At 39.4% G+C, this 17876-nt stretch overlaps 1 protein-coding gene across 2 annotated transcripts in view; it reads left to right on the top strand.

Moving 5' to 3' along the window:
• INTS9 (integrator complex subunit 9) overlaps positions 1–17876 on the top strand; it is a 118948-nt gene that overhangs the window by 23313 nt on the left and 77759 nt on the right. For both annotated transcript variants that reach the window (XM_054499491.2, XM_063669390.1), the window contains exons 3-4: positions 5663–5790; positions 14950–15010. In XM_054499491.2, coding sequence (XP_054355466.1) covers positions 5663–5790; positions 14950–15010 — 189 coding nt within the window. The remainder of the gene's footprint in view (positions 1–5662; positions 5791–14949; positions 15011–17876) is intronic.

Below are 17876 nucleotides of genomic sequence, written 5' to 3'. Positions count from 1 at the left end.
TGAATCAAATAGTTTTACAAACTGTAAAAACTCTCAGTCCCCAGTTCCCAAATTTAAGAGATAACTTTTTTGACTCTGCTAGTTATCTTTATATTTTTCAATAATATGATTATACTGTTATTTCTTGATTTTCAAGTTTTAGTTATTATGATTTTTTGTTTTTACTTTTTCTTCTGATTATCTGAGATTTTTTTACTGTGAAAACTGACTACAAGTTGAAACTTTGATTTTTTTTTTTTTTTGAGACGGAGTCTCGCTGTGTCTCTGAGGAGGGAGTGCAGTGGTGCAATCTCAGCTCACTGCAACCTCCGCCTCCTGGGTTTAAGCCATTCTCCTGCCTCAGCCTCCCGAGTAGCTGGGATTACAGGTGCACACCACCACGCTGGGCTAATCACTCAAGTGATCCACCTGCCTCAGCCTCCCAAAATGTTAGGATTACAGGCGTGAGCCACCGCATCTGGCCAAGTTGAAGCTTTGATGTTTTATAACCAAGATATATACAACAGGATTCTGTATCTCGTTCTCATGCATATGAAGACAAATGACAAATTTCTTGCACTAGATGAAAGGAATTTCAAAGAAAAAAGAAGTTAATGTAATAATATAATGCACTGTTCAGTCCCATCATTAAAGCACTGTGTTATGATTTAATTCTCATTGTTGCTGTTTTTCTCAGTGGTATGTAAATAAAAGACAGACGTGTTTTAATCATATTTTAGAGTCAATGAATTATTTGACTTTTAAAATAGTTATTATTTAACAATATTTTAACCACTTTATTTGCTCACCAATCCTTCTTGTATCCCATTTCTTCTGAGTTCAACTCCCTTCTTCCTGAAATATAATCTTGAATATACCTCCTTCAGTGATGGTGTTGAAATAGTGAATTCTTAGTTACTATTGGTCTGAAAATTTCTTTACTTCTCGACAATGATGGTGTTGGAATTATGGGGTAGCAAATTACCTTAAAACCCCAAAGATACTACTCCAGTTGTCTTCTGGCATCTGTTGTGTGCCACCACACCTGGCTAATTTTTTTTATTTTTTGTACAGACAGGGTCTCACTGTGTTGTCCAGACTCGCCTCAAACTCTTGGCCTTAAGTTATCCTCCTGCCTTGACCTCCCAGTGTGCTGGGATTATAGGCATGAGCCGCCATGCCTGCCTGTATTAAAAGCTTTTTAATGAAAATAACAGAATGAGAAATATATACACTAAGTATAACTGATAAAATTTTTATTCAAAAAATATAAATAATGTTTATCTTAGCCATATGTAACTTTCAAAACCAGTTTCCACTTATTCTGTGAAAAAAAGGCACACAGGGAAATACAGATAGTATAGTAGTCCCTCCATACCCACAGCAGATAACGTCTAATACAATATAATTGTTGTGCAAGTAGTTGTACATTGCTTTTTGTTTGTTTGTTTGTTTTTGTTTTTGTTTTTTGAGACAGAGTTTTGCTCTGTCACCCAGGCTGGTGTGCAGTGGCGTGATCTCAGCTCACTGCAACCTCTGCCTCCTGGGCTCAAGTGATTCTCCTGCCTCAGCCTCAGCCTCACAAGTAGCTGGGATTACAGGCACTCGCCACCATGCCCAGCTAATTTTTGTATCTTTAGTAGAGACGAGGTTTCACCGTATTGGTCAGGCTGGTCTTGAACTCCTGACCTCAGGTGATCTTCCCGCCTTGGCCTCCCAAAGTGCTGGGATTACAGGAGTGAGCCACTACGCCCAGGCTGCATTTTAAAATTTATATAACTTTTGCTGTATTGTTATATTTTATTATTTGTAGTTTTATCTTTTCAGATATTTTTCCATTTGTAGTTGGTTGAATCGTGGATGCAAAAGCCTTGGATATGGAGAGCCAACTGTAGATTGTGATCACAGAAAAACCTGTAGCTTTTTAATTAAGTAGAAATAAAATGAACATGAAAGCATTGCTATGTGCTTGTTAAGCTAGAAAAAAATAAAGATTATTCTGTACTTACTAGTGGATCTATCTTCCTGAAGAGCAGACCAGCAAAATGGGAATTATTTATAAAATTGTTCATTCACTTCACCTAGTCTTAGGGGATACACATGTATAAGATGTTAGTGAATGCTGCTGTAGAATATAAATTACTCCATCCAAACTTAAATGACCTCTTCGGCCCCTTAATGATTTTATAACTGATAGTAACTAAGAGCACTTACTGTGCACCAGGCAGTGTATCCATTCATTTAGTCCTCCCAGCAACTCTGCTACAAGGATAGGTTCTATTACTGCACCTTAACGGTTCAAAGTTAAGTAACTTTCCCAAAATCACACATTAACACTGAGTGCAGCCAAGATTTGAGCCCAGGTAGTCTTAACTTCAAACTCCCTACTTTATATCATTGCACCAAACTGCCTCTCAAAACTAACGCCACTTATCAAATAGTTAACTTTCCTTGGTTAGGGTCATTTAATTACCTCTACATGGCTGCTACTAGGATGATAGCTGCATTTCAGTACAGATTTAAATGGTTTTGAATATAATGCTCATGGGTTTGAGCAGTGAAACAGATCTTCTGATATATTACCAATGACATTGTAAATAAGTACAGTCCTTTTTGGAAAGCATTTTGGCAGATTGAAAGAGCCGTAAAATACTCATCTTTTTTGACCCAGTTAATGCTACTTCTGGGAATCATCTTAAAAAATAGTCCAGTATGGAAAAAGACTTACGCACTAAAGTGATCACCACAGCCATGCTTGTGATAGTAGAGTGACAGGAAACAACCCTCAATGTTCAACAATAAGGGAATGAATGACCAAACAAACCATGGTATATTTACTTAGGCCAATAAAAATTAAGTGTCATGTAACATGAGGAAAACATAGTCATCAAGAGTTGAAGCAGCACACACAGCAGTGTGAATACTAAAATTACAGCTTTTACAAATATGAAAAAAGATGGAATATAAAAATGATAATCAGATTGGTGTGATTGTAGATAATTTTATTTCCATAATTACTTACTGGTTTTGTGCCTTAGTCTCATAACCCTCAGTAGATGATATGCTGCTGGTGACAGAGGCAGAAAACTGGAATTGCACAAAGAGCATCGCTGGAGGCCACAGGGTCTGGGGCCCTTTGCAAGCGCCTCCTGTACAAGTGTGTGAACCTCAGGCAGCCACTCTGTGCTCCCGTGCACTCAGTTGACCCACGATGAGCAGTGCAGTTTGGGAAGCATGAGTGGGATCTTTGGAGTCAGAGGGACCTCGCTGTGTGTCTTCAGCTCTTCCCAGAAAAGCTTCTGAAACTGGGTAGAGCTCAACCTTCTCATCCATACAAATAAGGCAAATGAGCTCGGGGCCTGGCACCTTTCGTCAGTGCTCTGAAAATGTTTGTTCCATTGTGGTAGCCGTTAGAAAGCATTCCTCACTTTTCTTTGGCCTTTGGCCTTTAAGAACAGTAACAAATGTAAAGTCTTTCAGCGAACTTTCTTTGCTGAAATCTTTTGAGCATCAGCTTTTAAAAATTTTACATATTCTTCTGTTTTCTGGTGTACCTTATCCTCCATAATTTAGAATTAAGGAAGAAGACAAAAAATATTTTGTCATTCAATGTGGCTGGCTAAATTGTCTGTTTTGTTTTAATCACATTTTTTTTCTGATTATAAAAATGTAGTAAAAGCTCATTGCTAACTTTTGGAAAATGGAGAAAGCTGAAAGAAGAAAATTGGACAATAATCTTCCCACTCAGAAATAACTGTTACACGCATTTCATTTTATTTTCTTCCATGCTTTTCTGAATATCTGATTTTTTCTTATTTTTGAAAGGAGAAATATAGGAAAGCTTTTCCTGGAACATTGGCTATATTTGGAGCAAGTTTAACATGATGCTTTGTGTTCATTTTGAGATAGTTTATCTTTAACAAATAGTTCTTAGATGGGGATAAAGACCAAGTAGCAATAGGGAACCAGATGGAGGGTGGGGATAGGAATATCTCTGTCTTAATTAGGAGGGAAAAATTTTCTGTAATCCTGATACCTATCAAAGAAGGAACTTATGTAAAGTGTAATTACCAAAATCATGGATCCTAGACTTCTTCAGGACAATTGCAGTTTTAAATAATTTGTATTGTTTTCGTCGTAAGTGCCTTGTATCTTTTCAGATCATGAGTTGTGAATTTTGGTTTGGTAAAATATAGTCATCATACATAAACTTGGAATGAAGAAGCAGCTTGCAAAATACAACTTCTTGGCTCTTGGCCTTACCATTTTTAGAACATGCAGTTTTCAAAAAATTACCAGTTCCTGTAACGTCCTCTGGAGAAAAGTGGAAAATTCATCCACTACAAAGATAGAACCAACAGAGCAACAAATACCTGGAAAGACTTAGCCTAAGTGACTGAGGCCATATGGGGCTGGGCATTGATGGAGCTTCACTCTCACTGGAGCTGTCCTTGTGCTTAAATCAGGAGACGCTCGGGCGCCATGGCTCACGGCTATAACCCCAGCACTTTGGGAGGCCAAGGAGGCGGGCAGATCACTTGAGGTTAGGAGTTTGTGACCACCCTGGCCAACATGGTGAAACCCCATCTCTACTAAAAATACAAAACAATCAGCCAGGCATGGTGGCAGACACCTGTAATCCCAGCTACTTGGGAGGCTGAGTCAGGAGAATCGCTTGAACCAGGGAGGCGGAGGTTGCAGTGAGCTGAGATCACACCACTGCACTCCAGCCTAGGCAACAGAGTGAGACTCCGTCTCAAGGGAAAAAAAAAGGAGAGAATGGGCTTGCTAGTGGATTCAGCACACTGTTCCCTTAGTTTTCTAGGCTCTGTTGCTCAAGGGAGGGCTTTAAAAGTTGGGGAAAGGGTCTTCTTCCATTTCTTTTCTTCAGAGCAGCAATAGAATTATTAAAGGTGACAGAGCGTGTCCCATATAAATAATTTTCAGTGTGGCAGATCTGTCACTGCCACAGCATTGAGGAGAACGTGAGAAATGTTTTGGGTCAGTGTGTTGTGTTCACTCTCCTTTGAAGACACCATTGTGGCTTGTGCCCCTTTGACTTCTGAGCTCTGCCGCCACAGGCAAGAGATTCCTACTTGTCTGGAAGTAGGTTCCCACACTCCTGCTTAGTGTCTGCACATCAGGGAAGTCACTTGTCCTTTTGAGTCATTTCTTCTGACAAGACTGAGCATAAACCTTTACTCATGCTTGTTAGTTAACCTTTCTAACCAGTTCCTCTTTGAGGAAGGTCACTTGTTTACAAGGGGAGAAAACCAAACCTAGAGCACAGTTTGAGTGTCCTGCTTAGAGTTTCATTGACATCCACAGCTTTAGACAGTACTTACATACAAAGGGGAAAATGATAATTCACCAGTGTCTTGTGAGAATGGAATGAATAACCATAGCCTTGAAACCTTCTATTTTGAATAACTGTGGCCCATGTAAAACCACGCTTGCCTTGGCACCCTGTGAAAAGACAGACGGGTGTGATCTGAGACTTTTGAGTATTTTTAACGGCTAGGGAAAGTAGTCCCCAAGCAGTAAAAGAGCAGAAACCACATAGAAAGTTAGCTGAACTTAACACGCTGGTCTTATGAGAGAAGATCATCAGTGTTATTTAATTCACTTTACTTTGTAGGGTTCTGTAATTGATTACTGATCAAAGTGATTTAATTTTTTTCAGTATTGCCTGTCAGGGCACCCAACCTTACCATGCAATGTGCTCAAATTCAAATCAACCACCATTATGTTGGACTGCGGACTGGACATGACTTCTACCCTCAATTTCCTTCCTTTGCCACTTGTTCAAAGGTATGTGCTGGTGCAGCCAAAGACAAAATGAGCTTTAAGTTTGCTGAAAAATGGTACCATTAGTATGAAGGTTACTAGTACCTAGTACATTGTTGTAAGTTTGCTTTGTTCCCTTAAAAATGTTCTTTATCAAAATAATTTCCTTTGGCTGAGCTGATGGAAAGTGTTCTATTGATTTATTGATTGGCTTCTTTATTATAACTTCTTCTGAGCTTCTGTAAAATGTTCCTGCAACTGCTCAGTACAACTGAGGTCATGTATATTTCGTCTTTCTTGCTAATTCACATAAGAGCTGGTAAATGGTCAACTGATGAGCCCAAGAATTGAATTTTAGAATTGTTTAGCAGCCTTTGCAGAGACTTAACAGCATAGAGTCTGACATTTCTTTTCGACAGGCGTCTGTGCATTATTTTCATACTAAGTCAACTTTAGATTTAGAACCACATATGTAGCCCAAGTTCATATCTTAAATGAGACAGATTGCCTCAGGCCTACAATAGCACTGTTTATGCTTAACTAAGACTTTGCCTTAGGAAATTGGTTTCCCAGCATACTACTATTTAGAAACAGTTTATAAAAGAAGTGGCTACCTTGTTGAAGCAAATATACTTACAGTAGCAAAAAGTGACACCACATACAAGATAGGATATGGAAAAGCTGTCTAAAGCAGATTTAAGAGCTCAAAAGCATAGTAAGCTGGGTAAGCTTTCTAGTTTATCTCAGTCATTCCTGAAGACATCACTGAGTACAATGATTATTCACAGTGATAACCCGATGAACCATCTAGAAAAATTATCATCAACTATTGATTTTTCTGAGATAAGGGGTACAGTAAGGTGGTGTGAGGATAAGGTCAGAGGTAATTCCAGATTACATTTTATGCAAAGCAGATGGAATTCAGTTATAATTACACTCAGCATTTAGAAATACATGTGCCACCCACAGATACTGCCCAAAAACTGGATTGGGAGGAGCTTGTTTACATGACAATTGGTTATTTCCTAATAAAATAGCCTGATATTATTGTCTTTTTCCCCCAGAGAGCAAAATGTTTGTTTGTTTGATGTTTATTAAAAATCTGCCCTGTTCTGGACCAGAGGATTTAGAGATGAACAGAATAACCTAATTTCCCTCATGGAACTTAGTCTATCAGGGAGAAAGACATCACACAGATGAAGATTTAATTATACTTGTGATTAGAAAACAAATATATATATTTAGGATAATTACTTTAAAAATAAAATCTAAGATACCATGAGAGATTCCAAAAGGGAGCCCAACCTGCTCTGTGGGGTCATGAATTTCCTGGATGATGAGAACTGGATGAGGGCAGACAATCCCAGCTGCATGTTTTCCCCTTCCTGTTCACTCTCACCCTTACCCAGTTCTACTGTTCTCATGGTCCTGGCTCAGCAGTGGAATTCTCTTTCCCTCTCTTCCCCTTCCCATTCTTTCACTCTCAGAGGGAAGTTCTACTAGGAGAATGGTTAGCTATCCATACGGTTTCTTACAAAAGATGTCTCCTTTTGCTCAGACCAGGACACAGTTGCCTAAAATGGTATTCCTGACCCTCTCTATCCCCTCAGCTGCTTTATTTGTCTTTGTAGCACTTATTGCATTCAAAGTACATATTTATTTATATGTCTTTCTTCTCCACTACATGTAAATTTCATAAAGGCAGGGAATTTGGTTCTCCATTGTATTCCCACTGCCTAGAACTATTCTTGGCATGTGGTAGCTACTTAGTAAGTATTTGTTGTATGAATGAATTGCTTTATCTTCTCTGGATTCCATACTAATCACTTTTTCAGAGTCCTTTTACTATTATAATTAACTAATTATTATATCTTTGCTTTGTCTTGGACTTTTCCATCTTGTCATTTAATTATAATCGTTCACTTTTAACTTAAAATTTAAAAAACAATCAACTCCTTTTTCCCCCTCAGCATTTCTAAACCCTATCCAGTCTTCACTCTGCCCACACCACTCCACTAGAACTTCTCAGGTCCCACATGACCTCCATGTTATTAGATGTGATGGGCATTTGTCAGTCCTCATCTTACTTGACCATTCAGCAGCACTAACCTCCGTGATAATGCATTCCTGGTTTTCCTCTTACCTCTGTAACCCTTCTTTCTGTGTATACTTTGGAGATGTGTTTTCCTGTAATTGGCCATCATGTATTGACATCTTCAGGGTTCATTGCTTGGCCATCATATTCTCCACCAAGGGCACTTAATAAATGCTCAGCACTATTCATAATAGCAAAGACATGGAAGCAACTTAAGTGCCCCTCAGCAGTGGACTGGATAAAGAAAATGTAGTACATATACACCGTGGAATACTACACAGCCATAAAAAAAGAACTAAATCATGCCCTTTGCAGTGACATGGATGCAACTGGAGGCCATTATTCTTGGTGAATTGACACAAGAATAGAAAACCAAATACTGCATGTTCTCATTTGTAAGTGGAATCTAAACATTGGGTTCACATGGACATAAAGATGGCAACAATAGACACTGGGGACTACTAGAAGGGCTAGATAGGGAGGGGCCAAGGATTGAAAAACTAACTCTTGGCTACCATGCTCACTACCTGGGTGACAGGATCAGTTGTACCCCAAACCTCAGCATAATGAAATATAACCAGGTAACAAACCTGCACATGTACCCTATGAATCTAAATACAAGTTGAAATTATAAAAAGTAAATTGCTCAGAGCTGCAATAACCATCCAAACAGCAACTTACAAATGTGTATCTTTAGTTAGTAACTCTTTTCCAAGTTCCAGATTGATGTGTCCAAAATGCCTACCAAAAATTTTAAAATTAGCTAGGCATGGTGGTGTGTGCCTGTAGTCCTAGCTGACTTGGGAGTTTGAGGCAGGAGGATCACTTGAGCCCAGAAAGTTGAGGCTGCAGTGAGCCATGATCGTGCCACTGCACTCCAGCTTGGGTGACAGAAAGAGAGAGAGAGAGATTATGTCTCAAAAAAACAAAAAAAAAATTCAACATGCCCTCAAACTTTTTTTCATGATCAGAGTGGGTCCAGAAGAGGAAAATGTATCCTTCCAGATAGGGTTTTCTTCAAGTTCCTATCTTAGTAAATGGTATCCTTTTATAAAAACCAGAAAACTGGGAGTTAACTTTGATTCAGCCCTCTTCCTCACTGCTCCATATTCAGTCTTTGATTAAGCCTTGACACTTTTACCTTCTAAATAGTTCTAAAATCCAGTCACTTCTCTTCAGTGCTGCTGTAGTCACTCCCGTCTTTTATAGGTATCATTACTAAAGTCTCCTCACCAGATTCTTCAATTCTCATCTTGACCCTGTCTCAATCAAGAGTCATCTTTTTTGTGTGACTTTTTATTTGAAATCCTACAGATTTACAGAAAAGCTGCAAAAATAGTACAAGCAATTCCTAATTGCCTTTACCAATTTGTTGGCATTTTAACAAATTTGCTTTATCATTTCCTCTTGATATGTATACACATAATTTTTTTCTGACCCATTTGAGAGTAAGACGCAGACATGATGCTCCTCACCCATAAATGCTTGAGTGTATTTCCAAAGAGCAAGGACATCCTCTAACATAACCATGGTACAAAAATCAAAATCAGAGAATTTACGTTGATAGTATACCAGTGTCTAATCTGTATACCTTATACATATGTCTGCACTTTTACCAATTCATAATTCACTATGAAACCCGTTATAGCAAAAGAGAAAAATGGTAATTTCTGGTCCAGGATCTCATCCAGATCCCATCCACATTGCATTTAGCTGTCATTTCTTCAGACTCCTTTAATCTGGAAGACTTTCCCAGTCCATCTTTTATGACCTTGAGGTTTTTAAGAGTATGGCCAATTATTTCATATAACGACTTTCAATTTGGGTTTGTCTGATGTTCCCTCATGATTAGGTTGGGGTTATTGTTTTTGGTAGGAATACCATGCCGATGATAGTATCTATTATCATAAGGCACATGGTTCCATTTTCCCCACAGTCATCTTTTAGAAGCACAAATCTAATCTTATCTTACTTGTTTAAAACCTTTCAGTGGTTTTTCATTGCTGTTAGGATAAACACCACACTCATCTCAGTGTATCAGGCTTCACGCCTGCCCCTCCAGTACCTTCTTTATACTCTGCCTCTTCTTCTTTGTTTCCTTGTACTAAATAGTTTCAAAGAAATCTTCTGACTCCTTCTTCAGAGCAGTCACATCTATTGTTTCTCCAGCTTGGAAGACTCTGTGAGATCATCTATGACTACAGTTTTGATGTAGGAAGAACATAATGATGGCGTTCTAGCTGGATGGGGACTGGGAGGGAGTGTCTTGGAATCTGCTTAAAGTTCCATGTGAATAACCCTCATGGAAGATGTTCATGGTGAGAAGGACTGAAGGAACCTGCTGGGCTGTTCACCATGGAATACTACACAGCCAGAAAAAGGAACAAAATCATGCCCTTTGTAGTGACATGGATGCAGCTGGAGGCCATTATTCTTGGTGAATCAACACAAGAACAGAAAACCAAATTCTGTATGTTCTTACCTGTAAGTGGGAGCTAAACTTTCTCTATGCCTTCAGGCCCTGCCCTCAGTTTCCGCTTGACTCTGCTCCTGTCCAGATCTCAACTCAGTCCTTATGTCCCCAGGGAAATCTTTTGATGCTGCCTCCACTTGTCCGCATCAGTTTGCATGCTGACTGGATTCATGTGCCTTGCCTGCTTCCTCAGAAGGAGGGAGTGTTTTGCTCACAGTCCTATCGCTGGCACCTAGTCCTATCACCAGCATCTACACGCAAATAAAGATTCCTAAAGTGACATGCAAATAAAGATTCAGTGAGTGAAAAGATGAACACCTCACTTGCCTGCAACACTGCACCTTGTGATGAGGCTCTTCCCTGTTTCCTTCTTCTTGAAAGACCTCCTCTACCTTCACTTCCTAACTCCTATTTTCTGCTCTACCTCACTGCAAACTGTCAAAAGTGCCCTTCCTGTGTGAACCCATGGCACCTCCTGCGTACCCCTGTCAGAGCTCTTATTTTATTCTGGTGTAATGACTCTCTGCCTATACTAGATTGCAAACTCTTGAAAGGAAAGGATTGTTTATTTGCTATCATTCCAACAGTTTGCACTGAGTATTAAGCTTGTTAATATTTTTTGAATAAATGAATGAATGGACTCAAGCCTCTTTCACTATTATTTTCTGATTATAAAAGTAACACATTTCATACCTGGACGTGGTGGTATGTAACTGTAGTCCCAGCTGCTCGGAAGGCTGAGACTCGAGCCCAGGAGTTCGAGTCTGTGGTGGGCTGTGATCACACAAGTGCTTTCCAGCTTGGGTGACAGAGTAAGACTCTGTCTCTAATAAAAATAAAAAAGAAATTGTGGGCCAGGCGCGGTGGCTCACGCCTGTAATCCCAGCACTTTGGGAGGCTGACGCGCGGGCAGATCACGAGGTCAGGAGATCGAGACCATCCTGGTTAACGCAGTGAAACACCGTCTCTAACTAAAAATACAAAAAATTAGCCGAGCGTGGTGGCAGGCGCCTGTAGTCCCAGCTACTCGGGAGGCTGAGGCAGAAGAATGGTGCAAACCCAGGAGGTGAGACTCTGCCTCAAAACAAAACAAAAAAAAAGAAATTACGTATAATGTTCAGTCTTCTTTTCAGCATTTTCCTAGGCAATAGATTACTTGTCTTAGGTTATTTTGCTTTTAATGATTACAAAGTTCGACTGTGTAAACTTCGTAAACAAGGAGATAGAAATCTTTCCACAGAAATCTTAGAATAATTTACCTATTTTTCAAAAATAAACAATTGCTTTAAAAATAAATCTTTCATACATTTTTTTGACTAAAAATTTTAATGGTATCCTTTTTTCCTAAGAAATGTTAGTAAAATAGTGGGTGCAAAGATGCGCTCTTCTATAATCATTTTTTTGGTACCTTTACCTCCCATATTTTATTAGATTTTTTCTTTCTTTCTTTCTTCTCTTTCTTCTCTTTCTTTTTTTTTTTGAGATGGAGTTTTGCTCTTTTTGCCCAGGCTGGAGTACAGTGGCACCATCTTGGTTCACTGCAACCCCTGCCTCCCAGGTTCAAGTGATTCTCTTGCCTCGGCCTCTCAAGTAGCTGGGATTATAGGCACACACCACCATACCTGGATAATTTTGTATTTTTAGTAGAGACAGGGTTTCACCATGTTGGCCAGGCTGGTCTCGAACCCCTGCCCACAGGTGATCCACCCGCCTCGGCCTCCCAAAGTGCTGGGATTATAGGCGTGAGCCACCGTGCCCAGCCATTTTATTAGATTTCTGTGGAAAGATCTCTATCTCCTCGTTTACAAAGTTTACATAGTCGAACTTTGTAATCATTAAAAGCAAAAAAATAAGTCCCTTCCCCTTTGGTAACTTAAAATTTACTCTTTATGGTTTATTCATTAACTCATTGGAACACAGTAAGCAAATATTTTCATCTCTATAGTCAGCATCTCTTTGCCATGTGGTGATGTATTTGCATCCCTTTGTCATTGGCACTATTATCACAATGTGGTCATGATTTCCTTTGAGCATTCAGTCTCATCTACCAGCAGTGGTTCTAACCCAAAGTAACCACCCAGGTATAATAGGTGGGCTTGATGTTATTAAAGAATGTTTTCCAGGAGTTTAAACCACAACACCTGAAAATTTTGCTTTTTAAAAAATTAGTTATATTCTGATAAGCAACTTGCTATTTCTAAACATTTGTTGAGGACAACTAACTGCATCTGTCATCTGATTTGTGTGGGTCTGATGGGGAACAGACAGAGTGTGTGTCCTTTGATCCAGTTCTCTTTGTAAAGGGAAGTAGATATTTACAGCCTTGTTTTAGGGAGTTAACATGCATGAAATGAGAACAGTGTCCACATTGTCTTGTCATTACATTTTATTGGAAAGCTTGCTTTCTTAATCTGATCTGATAGCAAATATATTTTTCAAGAAGTAAGAAGTCTTCAAAATATATGTGACTATGAAATGAGATGGGAATTAAAACAACTAATGGTAATAGCATATTTTTCTGAAAAGTTAGAGCAGAAAACTCCCAGAGTTTATTTTAAAAACTTTTTTAAAAACTCCGAGTTTAAAAAAAAAAAAAAAAGTTTATCAGGTGTGATTTATACCAGTCAAATTTGATTCTCTCAGTAGTGATTTTCTTTTTTTATTTTTTTGAGACAGGGTCTTGTTTCAAAGTAAGATCTTGCTTTGTGGCAGTGGCACGATCACAGCTCCGTGCAGCCTTGACCTCCTGGGCTCAAGCGATCCTCCCTCCTGGGCCTCCCAAGTAGCTGAGACTGCAAGCGTGTACCACCACAGCCTGCTAATTTTTTAATTTATTATAGAGACAGGGTCTTACTATGATGCCCAGGCTGGGCTGAAACTCCTGGGTTCAAATGATCCTCCCACCTTGGCCTCCCAAAGTGCTGGGATTACAGGTGTGAGCCACCGCACCTGGCCTCCAGTAGTGATTTTCATTCTCTAGTATGAAATGGTATTCTCACTTTTGGATAAATAAAGGCAAAATGTAAACAGTTAATCTAGATAAAGGGTATGTGGGAATCCATTGTATTCACATCCTTGCAACTTTTCTGTAAGTTTGGAATTAATGTCAAAATTATTTGCACCAACCTAATAATTAAAACTTACCCCCACCCCCGGCTGGGTGCGGTGGCTCACGCCTGTTAATCCCAGCACTTTGGGAGGCTGAGGCGGTTGGATCATGAGGTCAGGAGATCGAGACCATCCTGGCTAACACGGTGAAACCCCGTCTCTACTAAAAATACAAAAAATTAGCCAGGTGTGGTGGCGGGCACCTGTAGTCCCAGCTACTCGGGAGGCTGAGGCAGGAGAATGGCGTGGACCCGGGAGGCGGAGGTTGCAGTGAGCCGAGATTGCACCACTGCACTCCAGCCTGGGTGACAGAGTGAGACTCCCATCTCAAAAAACAACAACAGCAAAACAAAAACAAAAAAAAACTTACCCCCACCCCCAATTCTCACTTTTTTCTGAAAATAGATGCATTTATATTTTATTCAGGTTTTTAACCATTTCTAAAAGATTGACAGATATTCACATATTTATGCTTTTGTGTTGACTTTCATACCTATCATCTAATTACAGACTTAGCATCTGATCAAATTATTTTGGGAAGAGGAAGAGGGACCTTAGAGATACTTGGTTTCTGATTCTTTTAGTCCCGCACCTTTACTTTGCCCTTAACTTTTGCATCACGGAAGTTAATTTTGTAGTGAGTGCTGAAATCCTTTTGCCATCCAACTTGGAATCCTGTTGGCTTTTTCTTCACACATTGCCTTCGTCATTAAGCTTTTACTTTTACCAGCATACTGTTTTCTCTCCTGAGTTATTGGCACTTTCAGCTTCCATTATATTTCTTCTGGTCAACTAGTAGAACACAGTTAAATCTCGAGATTACTAGTCGTAAATGATTTTTTAATTCAAATTTTTAAAATGTAACATATACATGAAATTTACCTCATCTGCTAGAAGCTGTTCACTTTAGACATGGTGTCATTTTGTAACACTTGGGAAAACTAGCTTCATTCTCCAGAATTGGAAACTCAAGTCACAGGTGACAGGTGACTAATCCACTTGTAAAGCTGTGAACCCAAAGCGTGGATTGGACTGGAATTCGGGTATTCGTGTTTGTTGTGAATGCTGATGGGTAGATAGTAGGGCAGTGTTCTCATCAGAGCTCCTATCCTCTCTGCATCTGTTTTTTCATCTGCAATAAGATGATGCCTATTCTACCCTGTCCTAAGGACTGTTATCAAACACATGGGAAAGAAGACGGAGTGATTGGACAATTATAAAAGGCTCTCATGTCTCATCTTTCTTTTTTCTTTATTATTTTGCATAGGATTCTTTTAGTTTTTCCAATTTTCTGCTAGACTATTTGACCTTTTAATATCCTATTGCCACATAATTTTTAAGCTTGATACAACATGGTTATTTCTCTGATTTTTTATTGGAATTTAGGGTAAGAACTACTGCCAGTAATTTTAAACTGTTCTTAACTTTATGGACACAGTACAGTTACCAAGAAATCATTGATTATTATCTATTTAGGTTAATTTAATCTTAATCTTTTGTTTTGCAGTCCCAGATTGTCCAATCTTCCTGGCTGGTCCCTGAAGGATGGAAATGCTTTCTTGGACAAGGTAATATCTAAGACTACAAACTAAAGCCTATCTACACCCAGTGGAAAGCTATCTTTTCATACCAGAGCCACCGTATAGTAGTGTGACTGATGGCTTTTTTTTTTTCCTCTCTGAAAAACCCCAAGATCTATGCTAGGGTCTTCAGAACTTGGTAACTACTGTTTTTAAGCATGTTTTTAGAGAATGTCACTGTTCTGATTCAGATCCATTTTGCTCATGTGTAGAAATCTAAGTACTTCTGCTGCAAATACCTTTTATCACCACAGAAAGACAACTATTATTTCTAGAATTGCAATGAGTGTTTCAAAGACAAGGCTTTTTAAAGAATTCAATCCAGTTCATTTTGTGATTGCAAAGAGTAAAACCTTTTTTTAAATAACTTTAAAATCCTCAAGTAGGTGAGTTTTAAACTGCTTCTATCAAGGGTCAGATCAGGTAGGGCTTTGTAAAAAGCTTGGGTCTTTTTTGGGTAATGAGAGGCCACAGAAGGTTACAGAAGGACAGTGGCATTGTCAGATCGGATCACTCTGGCCACTGTGTGGGGAACGGTCTGAGGAGCAGAGTGTTTGACTTCCCCAGCAGTGCCTTCTTGTGCAGGGGACAGTGCTCTTAGGTAAATTTGAGTAGTGGGTCTCCCACACTATGATCTGTGATCCCGTTTCAACCTGTCCTGATAGCCTAGAATGGACAATCTTTATAGATGATTAAAAAAAAAAAAAAAAGCAGTTCTAGGACTCTGGGATTTGGAGTCCTATTATGACTTTAATGACTAACTACACCTAAAATAAATGGCTTAAATTACTTCTTTCTCTTTGAGGCTATTAAATTTTTGACATTAGGTTATCTTCTCAGTAATTCCTTCCTCGGATCAATAGTTAGACAGTTAATAAATGAAAGACTAAAGCTACCAAAAATGTTACAACTATAAGCTTAGTCAAACTTTGTACTAAAATCAGAGGTATAGGAAGGTTAAAGACTGTAAAGCCCCCTCAGGCCACTTCTTAGTCCCCTAAATCATTCTTCCTTCCCTAAGTTTCACATTTGAAAAACTAAAGAGTTTAAAGATGCTTAACATGATTCATCTAAATAAGGCATTTTCTCCTGTAATAGATACTGTTAAATAAAGAGGTGCCCTTTTTACAGAATTAATTCCTGTAACTGCACCCTAGCCTCAAGTACAAGCCAAATGCATAATTTGACACCAGATTTTCTTCAGAGCTGACTGTAAAATTATGTGACATTCAGAAACCTGTGCACCTGATTTCAGCCTGAGTCTCCTGCTGGCTATAAATCATTGTTCCCTGCAAAAGGCTCCGAAGCATCCCATTACCAGCGCATTGTGAGCGAAATGACTTGCATGTGTATGTGGGAATATTTCATTAGAAGGGAGTGGTGAATAAAATACAGTGACATTGTAAGTGTTTGGAATGGCAAATATGCTTCTGCAGGCCAGGAAGGATGAGAGCCTGTGAGGAGACTTCATCATACGCCGTGTCCTGAAATGTAGCATTAAGGGGCTGAAGATTACATAGCCCATTTAAGACCAGGCAAAGCTTTGAAATTTCCCATGATTTGTCTTTAATCATTTTTAACCTCATCCTAAGGGAGTGGGGAGTCTTTTCCCATTAAACATAATTGCTCATTTGTTTTTAGCTGGCAGGTACGTTGTAATTAAGAACTGTGTTCAGTCTCCTTTCAGCTCAGCCTGTCACTAGTTAAATGGTACTCATCTAAGGAGAGAAACCAGAGTGTACAGTGGAAGGCAAGGGGAGGAAATTGTCTATCAAGGTTCTGATATGAGACTTATAAAATTCAAAAGGGCAGTAGTATGTAGTCAATGCCCTATTTTCAGATAAAGATTGAGAGTAAAATCATTCAGACTCTGATGTGTAAATATAGATACATGTATATATGGATATGTACAATATATGTTGAGTGACTAATGGAAGCGTAATAGAAAAAAATTACAACAGTATCTTTCCCTTTCTGGAAAGAGCAAAGGAAACTGTCAATCACATTCTATCTTTTACTGGTTTCAGTGTAAAGTCATAGGTAGCTTTAACCTTAATGATGCAAAAAATTCACTGTGGACTTCAGTTTAAAGTCAGTGAGAGGAGAAAGCATTAGTGGCCTTCAGGAGGCATCGTAGCAGACCCTATTGGTAGCCCACCCATATCTCCCAGACTTTGCTATTTCACTGTCCTCTGTCATAATTCCAGCTGCCAGTATCTGTATGGCTTTGCCTGAGAGTTTTTTCCTGAGGCTGCACAAAATGCAGAAGTTGGTATATAAACATTTCAGCCCCATTGCTCCTCAGTGGGATAACTCGGAGCTGTCTGTGTTAGACCATTTCTGAGTTTCCCCATGGGGATAAGTTCCAGTTGCCCCAAGTTGTATGTGGCTCAGTGCCATTATCTGTCACCTTCCTTTGCACTGATCACTTCTCCGTTCTGTTTTCTCAGCACCTCCCATATAAACTACCTTCTCTCAAACTCTTTTCTCAGGATCAGCCTGTGTGGGAAAGACAGGTTTATTAAATTTGGTGGGTCATGGGTGGGGTGAGAAGTTGGACTATTATCTATTTCTTTATACATATGCTTTTTTCTTTTGAATAAATACATTTGGTTTATAATGCTAAATAAATGGTATGTTCTGCAAGGAAAAACATTACATTCATGGTGGCGGTGGTGGTTGTGGTGGAGGTGGAGGTGGTGGTGGTTGTGGTGGAGGTGGTGGTGGTAGTGGTGGAGGTGGAGGTGGTGGTGGAGGTGGTGGTGGAGGTGGAGGTGGTGGTGGTTGTGGTGGAAGTGGTGGCGGTGGTGGTTGTGGTGGAGGTGGTAGTGGTGGTGGTTGTGGTGGAGGTGGA

Source organism: Pongo pygmaeus, chromosome 7, assembly GCF_028885625.2.
Source record: "Pongo pygmaeus isolate AG05252 chromosome 7, NHGRI_mPonPyg2-v2.0_pri, whole genome shotgun sequence".
Lineage (NCBI taxonomy): Eukaryota > Metazoa > Chordata > Mammalia > Primates > Hominidae > Pongo > Pongo pygmaeus.
Note: the sequence above shows the minus strand (reverse complement) of the source record. Positions and strands in the feature narration are given on the sequence as shown.